Source organism: Limulus polyphemus, unplaced genomic scaffold (assembly GCF_000517525.1).
Source record: "Limulus polyphemus unplaced genomic scaffold, Limulus_polyphemus-2.1.2 Scaffold185, whole genome shotgun sequence".
Lineage (NCBI taxonomy): Eukaryota > Metazoa > Arthropoda > Merostomata > Xiphosura > Limulidae > Limulus > Limulus polyphemus.
In genome coordinates this window covers 179,239-192,267 of record NW_013665795.1, presented here as the reverse complement: position 1 = coordinate 192,267, position 13,029 = coordinate 179,239, and the positions used below count along the sequence as shown (strand labels likewise).

Sequence of the window (13,029 nt, the reverse complement as noted above, 5' to 3'; positions counted from 1 at the left end):
TGACATGCTTGTAATATTATTAAAGTATCATTTCGCAAAATGTATTGTTTTAGATTCTATAAAATATAATCACATTCATTTAAGTATAACTTGTTAACTTTTATTAAGGTATTATTTTACACTACTGTAAATAAAGGGATGAATTTAAGTGCAGTATGTGTAATATGGCATACTATATAATATAAGCGTCTTATATGATACTAATAATAATTACATGACTTTATTTCAAGTTCTAAGTGCTTGTGTTCCTTTCAAAATAATTAGTTCGCACACAAGTTAAGTTTCTTTAAATGAAAAGTATGGCTCGGTGTTGTTAAATAGATGACGTCAAGAAACACCATGGCTACATAGCTCAGACTTAGTTGCTATGGTTACTGAGTAAAGTAGTTTTCTATTATATCCAAAACTGGTTTCTTCTGGTTTTACATGACGGTATCACCAAAAGAAAGAATAAAGTAGCTCTCGCACTTCTCATCATTACATTTACTTTGATTTTTTCTTGTAAACACTATAAGCAAACTCTAACGTTCAGTTTTATCGTATCTTTAAAAATATCTTGCATTGCTTCATGTGGTAGAAAACCAAAACATCAACACGATAAGAAAATCGCGATATTTCTTCAAAGGCATATTCCCGTGACTGCTGTCGAACTTTTTCTTATTTTTTTTTTCACATTCGGTCATTTAAACCAGTAATCGATTTTTAGGCAGAACCAAATATGACCCAAATATGAAACGAGATCCCTCACGTGCCTATTGAATGTATGTTCAAAATAGTCACGCATCTTATTAAAATTAAAAATTTCTATTTGGATTACCTACTTTTACGAAGCAGGGGAATAAACATACCATGAACACAGTTGACTACTCTTTATCATGCTATATGAAATAAGGTATATTCCAAACCGGTTCATTCGAATAAGGGCCGAGCAAAGCCTAATTGCTAGTACGTGGGAATGTGAATCCGAGATTTCACGGTTCACGACCTGTTGCTGCTAAATCGTGTTTTGCACTTTGGGGTCGTGGGATCTTTATAATAATGAAAGCCAAATCGGTCAGACAAAAGCAACCCGAGAGTTGGCGGTGGGGGCCGTTAAGTATCTGCCTTTCTTTTAGTCTATCATTTCAAATTTAGGCCTATGCGCAGGTAGCCCTTGTGTAGCTTTGCGAGAATTTTCAAAACCACCATACAATCTTTTCAGTAACGAATTGTAAGAAAATATCTATAAAGTCAGTCATTGGGTGTTTCCATTTCAGGCTATTTTTGTATTTGTTCATAAGTTACAGTCTTGGCAACGTCAGTAATGTTAATATTTTAGCACACACACTTACATGCATGAATAACACAAAAGCTTATTAGTTTTCGCATTCAGCCAATTAAGAACGACCACATTATATAAGCATATTCAATGTTGAGTTGACGGTATTTGTTGACATTACTAAGCTTACTGTTTACAACTTGTCTCCAAGGGTACATAGAATATTACAATATCTATTCATCGAAAATGGTGTGTTTGACGAGAGTATAACAAGAGTTTGACGAAAGAAAAGAGTGACATATTCCAAAGAAACAGAGCTCTAAACATTTGCTTAACACTCAACATCGTTTAGTTTAGTTCTTTCGCTTTATATTGTTTTTCATGTTGAAAAAAAAAATTAATCCTCTCGAAAGAAGGTAAAATTTTCGACTGCTGATAGTCTTTGTAAAATAATAAGTTCATGAATATAAAGTCTGATGAAATAGTTTTTAATGTATTCATTCCGTTTAAAAGATTTAATCTATTTCTATCAACTTTTTTTCATACAATTATTTAATAAATTATTTTAACCATCTGTATCATTGGTAGTTCTGTAATGATTAAAGTATTGTTTCTTTATTAGAAAACACAAAATTACCATTTGATTTTTTATCTAAATTGGGAAATTGATTTGTATAATAATGTGTTTGTTTGTTTATTGAATTTCAAGTAAAGCTATTCGAGAGCTATCTCTGCTAGATGTCCCTAATTTTGAAGTAATAGAATAGAAAGAAGGCAGCCGTTCAACACTACCCACGGACAACGTTCGGCCCATCTTTACTAACATATAGTTTAATTGATCATAACATTATAACGTCCTTAAGGCTGGGAGGGCGAGCAAATTTTGTGAAGGGGTTTCGATCCCACAGTTCGTAAATTGTGAGTAGAGCTCCCTAACCACCAGGCAATGCTAAGCCTCCATGGGTTTAGCTCAAAATTGTTTCACTTGCGTCAGTTGCTGTTACAACTTCAGCCACAGACATTTTATGCCGGAAGGGTCTGGTTCCCAACCAAGCGCCACAACGGAACCAGAAGATGAATTCCTCCTGGAAACTCACGGGATATTAACATTAAGATAAAAAAATACCTCTACTTGCATAAGATTACATACGTTTTTAAATTGCAAATGAAGCTTAAAACAATGATGGTAAAATTGAATACACATAATCACAAGTAGACAAGCAGTCTTAAATGTCCACATCTTTCAACATATTTTTCAAACATTTCAAAAAAACAACAATAACAAAACAGTAAGTAAATGTATTATTTCATGATTGTACTGCATGGTTAAAACATATATGCGTTTATGTTATATGTGCCTTTGTAGGAAGATATACTTTTATGAATAATGAACAATGTTAACAACTGCAATTGTACATTCTGAAACTTAGCACGAACCAGGGACACATATAGTTAGTAGTAACAACACCAGAAGATCAGGAATGTTTAAAGGAATACTTCCCTCTGTATTCAGACCACTCTGCCACTTCTATTTCTACAGTAATTTGCAATCTTCCTCATCCTCATAGATATTTAAATTATAATTTTGACTCTAATTATTTCACTCCCAACAGTCGTCTTATCGAATTTTTATCAATTTTCACACCTTTTCACACTTGTGCTCTAGTGTCGCCTGTCTGCAAGTCGTGGCTCTTACATGAAAATCAAGGATTACAGTATTTGGAAAATGAAATGAAAGGAATAGTAACAATAAAATTACGGATTAATTCGGCACAGAGATAAACGAAACGAACCAAAATTACACGAAAATCCAGAAGACTGCATGTGAATTTCGGGAATCGTGGAGTAATTACACCATACACACACACACCTCCAGATCTGCCCCCTTAACTGTCTAGAATTTCTGAATTTCTGTAGTACCCCATGAATGATTGTTGAGCCGTGTCTTTTTTATCTTCATGGGCCGAGCTTGACATAGTGGTCAGAACCGTCCTGTTAATCGAGGGTTCCAGGTTTGCGTCCCGTTGTCGCAAAATCGCACTACACATTTTGAGACCGTGGGCACATTACAAGAATAACAGTCAAATTCAACAATTTGATTAAAGTAATACAGGAGTTGGTACTGTTACTAGCTAGCTTCCCTCTAATATATTAACTCAGAATTACGGAAATATTCGAAATAAACAAAACAGTTTTGTATTTTCCGAACTTATCTCGCTATAGCTGAAAGTTATTGTTTTCTTAGTATTTCATAATGATCCAATTGAAGGACAATTTAAATGTATTGCTAATATTCAGCGTTACTACCGGTGCTTATCTTAAAAAGACTTCTTGAATTTCAGTAGCGAATTTTGTATTTATTCTTTGTTTCTAATCAAAATGCCATAAATACTTTTTCACTCAAAGAACCGATGATTCGAATTAAGGTTAGTGAGAACTACAACTTTAAGAGCAAAGCGCGGAAAACTTGGAAGTTTAATTGACCTATAGGAGGGGTAGAAGGGTTGTTTTATAATTTTTCACAAACATTTGGCAGTGTTATTTTAATCCCTTAATGTCCAATAATTCAATATCAATCCTTTATGTGCTAGCCTAGGTTTTGAACGATCTGAGATGAAAGTTTTCGGAAAAAAATGCATTTTCTTAAGAAGTTTTTATTTGTTTTGAATTTCGCGCAAAGCTATACGAGGGCTATCTGCGCTAGCCATTCCTAATTTAGCAGTGAAAGACCAGTATTTTTCCAAGCCCGTTCCTTTCGCTGTGGTTTCGCTAGATAGTAGAGAGGGACAGTGGGAATCTCGTTAATTCATTCATGCGCGTCACTAATTAGATGACGAGGCATTTGGCTACCTTAAGAGAGTCATAGCAACTAATCATCACCACCCACCGCCAACTCTTGGGCTACTCTTTTACCAACGAATAGTGGGATTGACCGTCACTTTATAACGCCCCCACGGCTGAAAGGGCGAGCATGTTTGGTGGGGCGGGGATTCGAACCCGTGACCGTAGATTGCTAGTCGAGCGCCCTGACCACCTGGCCATGCCGGGCCACCCTTAAGAAGTATAAAGTTATTTCGATTCTATGCTTTCTTCATCAGTCCCAGTGTCAATTATTCGAGCTTATTTTATTTCCAAATTTTTCAAAAGCGCAACAGTTTATTGGAAATACATTAGATTACAAAGTCAGTTATTTAATTTTTTAATTTTTTGTCAAAAGTGTACGTATGGATTTTGGAATGTAACTGGATTTTTGTCTTAATGCAGTTCCACCCATTTGTCATACATTCTTTATGCAGCAATGAAAGTTAAGCTGGACATTTGAAACAACTTTATCAACTTACATTGAGAGTAATTGGTTGGTTGGAGAGGAAACATATTGAATTTTTACAACCGTTAAGGAAAAGAACCATGAGCATTACAGGGAAGTAACATAAAAGTGTCTGTAGTTTGTCTTCCTCTACGTGGCGCAAAACGTGCTTAAGGGCTTAACATTAAGTTTTTTCAAGTGGAATTGTTCAAGCACGTTTTTCGTATTTCAAGTTGAATCACTTGATTGTTATGTAAAGGACCCCACAAGTTTGGGTTTGTTTTTCTAGAACGTTCTGACGATCTTTCAGCAACCGTGATATCTTTATAGTCTACAGTCTATTCATCATTCCAGACTTTTTCAATACTTCTAGATCTTTACTAATTTCTTCTTTGATGTGTATATCATACATTGTTTTTGTAACTTGTTACTGTATAGAAATGAAAAATAACAATTTCAAAAAGAGCAGTACTGTACTTTCCCCAATAGTTAATTTGACATTCATAATCTTCTGCACATTTAGGTAAAACAAAATACAAACAACGTTCCATATTTGTTGTAAGAATCACACCTGACTACACAAATATGAGGCCTATTGAACCCATTAACGACGTTTTTGGCGGTTGAGGATTGGTTATACGTGAATATAGTAAACAAAAAGTACAAACAACTATCCATATTTGTTGTAAGAATCACACCAGACTACACAAATATGAGGCCTATTGGACACATTACTTTACCAATTCTATGTGTTTAACTTTGCAATATTCTTTACTTTCGTTTGTAAAAATTCAAACCTTCTTAACTTGCACATTTTCCAGCTAATGGCGCTTATTTTCTGAAATGTGCCATTATAAGTAATTGCGAATAACGCTATACACCAAGTGTACTCTAAAATTCTTCTCATTGGTCTACTTTTAATTGCAAACAATTTTTTGATATTTTGAATACTTTTTATTATTGCTGGCGATTTCAACTCTGGAAGCGGTAACTATTGAGTTAGTTTTTATGAAATTAGAAATGAGGCCAAGAACTTTAAACAGAAAGAAACAATTGGCATTTCATTAAACAGCCAGATCGAAGATTCCTATAGAACTATGGTATAGCCACCACTAATTTCAATTACTGGCCAAAGGGAAAACAGACACCCAGTAGCAACTGCCACAAGAGCTTTGACCATTTCTTGGGGCCGAATAACAGGATTGACTATCACTTTTATAAATCAATCACGACTGACAGCGCCGAGAGTGTTTGACGGCGTTTCGGCGCGATCCTTATTCCTTCTGAACCGCAGCACGGTTCTAAACACTGGCACAGAAAGTTGTTGTCGTTGGATTATCTGTTGTGCTTTGCCCACCGCGAGTATCGTAACCCGATTTTTAGCATTATAAACCCACAGACGTGCTGTTGAGCCACCGAAGGTCAAGGCAGAAAGGTATTTCCAAGAGTCGCTATAAGACACGCTTCCGTAAAATGGTAACATTTTCCAAAAAATACTATGAAGATTAGTGTTACTAATATAACGACATTACTTGCTAAGGATTATCAATACTGTACAAATGCTTAATAGAATATTTCTATTTGTTCAAAGTATTTAAGATTAGAAATATGATTTATACGTTAACCATGTACCTTGACCATTAGAAGTTACTGTATACATATACATTGACCATTAGAAGTTACCATTGATATACATATACATTGACCATTAGAAGTTACCATTGATATACATATACATTGACCATTAGAAGTTACCATTCATATACATTTACATTGTTCATTAGAAGTTACTAATGATATACATATACACTGAGCATTAGAAGTTATCGTTGATATACATATACATTTACTATTAGAAGTTACCATTGATATACATATACATTTACCATTAGAAGTTACCATTGATATACATATACATTGACCATTAGAAGTTACCATTGATATACATTTACATTGATCATTAGAAGTTACCATTGATATACACATACACTGAATATTAGAAGTTACCGTTGATATACATATACACTGAACATTAGAAGTTATCGTTGATATACATATACATTTACCATTAGAAGTTACCATTGATATACATATACATTGATCATTAGAAGTTGCTATTGCTGTGTAATACGATGACTGCACAAAATTATCATAACTGAGTTTCTATCTAGTAGAATGCTTGCAAGTAGGAAGAAAAATAATGATATGTATTCAGAATTACCATTGCAGGCCGTGTTGTTCGAATAACTTATAATTATAAACAATTAGTTATCAGAAAAACAATATGTCAACATGATTAGTATCGGACATATTGTTAGAAAAACAAAACTACAATAAAACATACGTCCAGAACAACCATAAAACATACGTCCAGAACGATCATAAAATATGTACCCAGAAATACCATAAAATATGCGTCCAGAATTACCATTACAAACACGTAATTAAAAGCAAAATATTATATCTCAAATAACTGACACTGAGCATGCTATTGGGAAAACAAAATAAAGGTTTTTTTGTTGTTTTTTATAAAGTTTCTCCATGTGATCGAACATGATTAAAATTAATATTGTTCTTCAAAAAAAACCAATAATTATTTAATTATTGGAAGATATGCCGAAGAGACCATGGGTAAATGAATTGGAGGATACTGGAAATTATAAACGCAGGCACAACATCTGTTCATTATAGACATCGTTCATTTAGAGATGGCCTGTGTCCTTGGGACAAGGTAAACTTAGAAAGTGATCCACCATATACAACTGACTTTAGGCTAAGCGGATACTATAGTCACAAGCCCTGACGTTGGGAACGGTGTTACCGGAAGTAGTAGGCTGAAATATCTGATAAAGGATTTTATATTTCATTTTACCAAAAAAAACACGTCGTTTTTGTTTTTTTTACTTGGAAAGAAATTATGACTTTAAGCATTTCTATAGCGAAAAATCAAGATCTCAACTTGTTTTAATTTTTCAGATTTTCTGTTAGGTACATAACAATGATGACATCGTAACAACTAACAACAATAATTTTCAGATTATGAACAATATTCATCCTAATTTTTGTGAAACAAAATAAATCACTATTAGTGATAGTGCAACAATTAAAACTACACTTGACGTAAAACTGATAACTTTATTACTCCTCATTTCCAAACAACATATTTTAGTAATATTGATATCATTTTATCTCGGAAACCAAAAATTTAAAGAACTTAAGTCTAAAAGGACCATACATTTTTTAATTTATCGTTTTATTAGCATGAGTAGATAATTTCATAATGTTCTACAATCAATTTATTACGAGATTTATTACATAGCATAAATATTTTCAAGAGAACACTTGATTATCATTTATTGTTGATTGATTGGGTTTACAATGATTTAAGGTTTGCACGTGGTTAGAAGTGATTAATTAAATACACCATTAATTGCTCAGAACATTTCCATCGTCGTTTACTATCTTCTACTACGTTTGCGCTCATTTTTCCACTTGATGATGCACTGTGGACATGAGCAATTTATGAAAGTTCGGGAATTATGAGTATACACAATCCCTTCCATGTTTGTTGCATTGAATGAAATTATATCTTGCGACCTGGATATTTGATGTACAGTTTATCTCGAATTTTGTAGCGAACCTACTTTTGAAAACTCCAAAGGTGGCTGAGCTGTCTGTTCTCCATCTATGTGTTATGATATAGCAAAAACTGATTTCACAAAGTTGGTTTCGTTATCCAGGAATTACCCTGAAGAAAGTTCTGGATTTAAGTTGCAAAATTGACGTGTAGCTTCTTACTTGTACACAAATACGTGTGAAGTAAGTAAAAAAAAAAGTATTATTTATGTTCTAAGAACTTATTAAAACATAGCATTAGTATGAGAAAATAAATCTACAAATTATAAATATCCATATGCAGTAACCCTAACAATGATTGTCACTGGAAACACTATGGGTTATCTTATTAAACAAACATGAGTACTGCTCAACAATTTTACATTTTTGAATGAAGATAAAAGATTTTGTAAATTTTGAATATGGCTGAAGAGGTAAATGCTTTAGTGTAATGTTAGAAGTTAGGTACTAATGAACCTTGTATATAAACAAACTATAATCATGTATTAGCATAGACCTTTATCAACAATTTCGTTTACGAATCTTTACAATTCACATATTTCACTTTTTCTCGTCTAAGTCTATACAGAGTATATGGTAAAATACCTCGAAATTAATCTTATAATACAGTGAAAAAGATAAGGGTGAAGATAAAAGAAATTTTTTTGAAGAAATACAGCCTTATTATAAATCTTAGTGATCTTGGGTCGAAGTTTAATGTTTTGGAAGAATGATCAATTTAAAGTAAGAGTTTTATCTGTGTCCAGGATAAGGAATAAAACACGTTTATATTAAAGTTAACATCAGAATGATCTTATATTTGAAGTCACTTATGAAAAGTAAGTTATAGACGTTTTGTATTTGTGTCATTAAGTTGGTGTAATAATATTTGCTTCTTATGTATTCCGTAAAAGTAAACTAGAAAACTTTATATTCAATATCGAGTTTCGTGAATGAAGGTAAACCGTTTGATTCACAAGTCACACGGAAGAAAAAGCAGAAACTTTTCAAACTACCAAAAAGAAAAAAATAACAAAATGTATTTAGCGTGAGATATCTTTGCTTCTCGGCACATCATTTGAATTGTAAATTATTTCGTGATCATCTAATGCTTCAAAATGCATATCGTTCTAAGAAAAACCAAAGGAGGTTGAACTTACCAAGATTCTTCCTGTGTTGGTTTGGCCAGATATTAGTTCTCCCGCCCAATCCTTTGCTTCTGTCATGAAACCGATCTCTGTTGTCTGGTAAATTTTGCTTCCTAGTTGCCCAGGTATAGGACCTTGCGGTTGTTGTCGGTGTTTGATTGCAGAATGTTGGTGACAGGGCCCCGATCCTTCTTTCCGACAGCTTAAGAAAGCAAAAGCTCGCCATAATAATATAATAATCAAGCCGAAAAGAAAGGTGAAAATACTCGATAAAAGAAAACACCACCATTTTCTTTCTTTTATGCAATCTTCGTCAGGGTTAAGAGTGGGCGCTAGTCCAGTGACCTCTGACACCGATCTCTCCGAATGGCTCAGCGTCGACATAATGCCTCCTTAAGGTAACTTTTTTTGTGGTATGTGTATCAGTTGGGTAGAATAAGTATTCATTTTAGGCATCACCCGAGAACAGTCAAGTAAAATAATAAGTATATGTGTAATGATTAATCTTCAAGAGCTATTTCTCATACACATGACTGTTAACACAAAATATACATTTTTGCTGGAAACCACATCGTTTCGTGAGGTAATATAGTATAACGTTGTTACAGTTTGTCCAATTAATAAAACTTCTTGAATATAGTTACCGGTGTCATCAGCTGTCTCTCGGTTAAGTATCACCCAGTAGAGACATACAGGTTGTTCTCTACAACACTGACAGCCAGCTTCACCTGCTACGCTCTTACTGCGGCAGTCAGATCATCAACAGCGCATGCACCAAGTTCTTTGTGCAGCAGAGTAATAAGAATATAAATTTCCAATTTTTTGTGTGTGTCTATGTTTTTCTCAATCAGATGACTCTTCAACAGATAAAGAAGTCATTTTATCAATGTGTGCACGCTTTTATCCTACACGTTTGTCATTCTTATTATAGAAGTACCATTGAGAACTCCAACATACAGTTGTGCTTTCAACAAGTTCACCAGCTCTGACTGTAATGCAATATAAGCCACACACTGTTGAACTTCACGAGCTGCAACGGAAAGTAATCAATACTGAGAATGTGAAGGAAATGTGAACCCACTAAATAGACGGCCCACTACCAAGTTATGGCAGGCGTTGTGCAGTTTGTTGACTTTCTCCATTAACTATGTTGTCTTCTTTTCATCATGTTGCTAAACTGGAGCAAAAACAGATGTACTTCTGTGGTAAATGATTCACAAGAGAGAGAAAAGTTGGTTATTTTGGACATCAAAACTGCATATTTTCAGCAAATGAAATATATATTTCAAATAGATAGATGTTAATAAAGGCTGAATATCTAAAAACAAAATCGCTATTGATAAACGTTTTCATGTATTGATGTGTAGCCATCAGTGGCTCAGCGATAAGATTATATATTGCTAAAAACCTGGTTTCGATACCCGTGTCAGGCATAGCACATACATTCCTTTTGTGCAGCTTTGTGCTTAACAACAGACAAAGAAACAAGCTTGCGTGTAAAGGCCTTGTGAAATAATAATAGCCTTTAATAGGGAGTGATGTACCTCTGGTGAAGAACAAAATCATTATTGATAAACGTTTCCACGTATTTACACGCGAAATTATTGTGAAATAATAATAGAGTAACGCATACCATGCATGTATGTGTTGCAAAATATCGTGAAACTTATGAGAAAAACAATATTTTAAAATTATCATTCATCGTGCAAAATTATTTTGTGTGTGTGTTATATGCACTTTTTTATTCAAATGAAATTGTTAGACAAGACTTTTACTAAATTAAACATTTACCTTAAGCAAATAATTTTGACTTAACACAAATTCCAGAAGTTCAATTCATTCTTCTGGCAGTGATATTATCAGGAAAAGACATTTATAAAGCATTGCGTTTTTTCTTTTTTTTGTATATTACATATTGTTTTCCAAAGATAATGTCTTTCCCTTCTCCCTAGGGAATGCACGTTATTGGACTAGAAATGATAAAGGAATTAATGTGATCCATTACTGCCTCTGTTCAGCCCCCCAGTGGCACAGCGGTATGTCTACGGACTTACAATGCTAGAATCCGGGTTTCGATACCCGTGGTGGGCAGAGCACAGATAGTCTATTGTGTAGCTTTGTGCTTAATTACAAACAAACAAATCCTCTGTTCTTATTATTTTCAGTTTAAGCTTTTCGGGATAGTTGAGGCAAAGTCTCATATGAGGAGAAACGGGCGGAGTAAGTCAGTTTAATTCCAACTAAAAATGCTTGGTTTCTGAATTTAGTTCCGTGAATTGTGAATTTAAAAGACAGTTATATAGATTTAAGAGGAATACAAAACGGTATCTGTAAGGTATTGTTGTCTGATGGTAGGTTTTAGGGAACTTGTGTTTTATTTTCAATAACACTGTCGAAAATTCAAAGAAATTAAGATTTTCTGTTTTGGGTAAGATAATGATTGCTCATTTTCCGAAAGATTTTCAGATAATTTCGTAATGAATTATTATTACAAAACAAATATCTATATAAATATAATAGTACTATCTGTTGTATGCCCATGTAACTACTTCGCAGGGTTTGGATGGATCTTCCCCAAAATTGGTTTGAGGTTTATTAGGTCCATGCGGGGGGTACATACAAATTTTCAGTTTCGCATTTTGGGTTGTGTGGTTTTATGAGCGTTTTTGCATTTTTTATCATTATTCACCTCCTGCTGATGGATCTTCACCAAATTTAGCATGAAGGTTTGTTAGGTTCATGCGGAGATACAAGGAAACTTGCAGTTTCACATTTTGTGTTTTTCCGTTTTTAACAACAACATAAAAGGGAAGCAACTTTTCATGTCCTAAAATAACCTTTCATTAATCACAATTGTACATAACTTCCGTCCACCTACTTACAAAATAAGACTTAAATTTTCATAGATATCTTCATAACCAAACTTAAAATCTTATAGCTACGTTTAACACAATTCCCAAAGATTATGGGATAGATGAAATACAAAATGAAACGAATCTAAGAAAATGTTTTTGCCGAATCTGGAATTAAAAAATGCTTAGAATAAATTCATTTAAGAAAATCAGGTAAGAAAAAGTACATATTAAGTAGGCTTTGTCACGAATACATTCCCAGAGTGCTATTTTCTCAAGCAAAATTTATTATTTGTTATTTAGTTATCTACTCTTTCTCTCTCTCTTGAAAATTCAAAGGTTTTTTTAGCTATAATTTATAACTTATTTCACACCACAAAGTCCAATTTGTAAACCATGAATGTGAAGTTTGTGATACTATACTCGCAGCTAAAGCACTTTTGACAGACATGAAATGAATGAGTTAGCAATATAAAATTACCGCGCTATTCATAAATAAAATCTAAAAAAGATCTTTCTAGTTATCATTTGTCCCCACTGCAGTACATTAGTTGATTACAAGACTAAAACTTTTTTGCTAATTTTATATAAACGTATTTACAGGTCCATGATAGATGATTAGAAAAACGGTAATATACTGATACATATGAAAACAAAACAACCTTCTCTTTACTTACAACACAAAAGGTTGCTAGTTGGAGGTAATTGTTTCACTGATTGTACTGGACTGATAGAGATAATACGTTAAAACCGTTGGTTGATTTATAGAGTTGTGAGGATAATTGTATTCCGCACACTAATTATCTTGTGCTACAACATGTCAGATTTTGTTAGAGGAAGGATAGTTGG

The 13,029-nt window shown here is 33.5% G+C and overlaps 1 protein-coding gene across 2 annotated transcripts in view; it reads right to left on the bottom strand.

Annotated features, from left to right (window-relative positions):
* LOC106478146 (calcium-activated potassium channel slowpoke-like) overlaps positions 1–10,326 on the bottom strand; it is a 96,160-nt gene extending 85,834 nt beyond the window's left edge. For both annotated transcript variants that reach the window (XM_022381680.1, XM_022381681.1), the window contains exon 1: positions 9,341–10,326. In XM_022381680.1, coding sequence (XP_022237388.1) covers positions 9,341–9,712 — 372 coding nt within the window. In that variant the 5' untranslated portion in view covers positions 9,713–10,326. The remainder of the gene's footprint in view (positions 1–9,340) is intronic.
* Between the last annotated feature and the right edge of the window lie 2,703 nt (positions 10,327–13,029).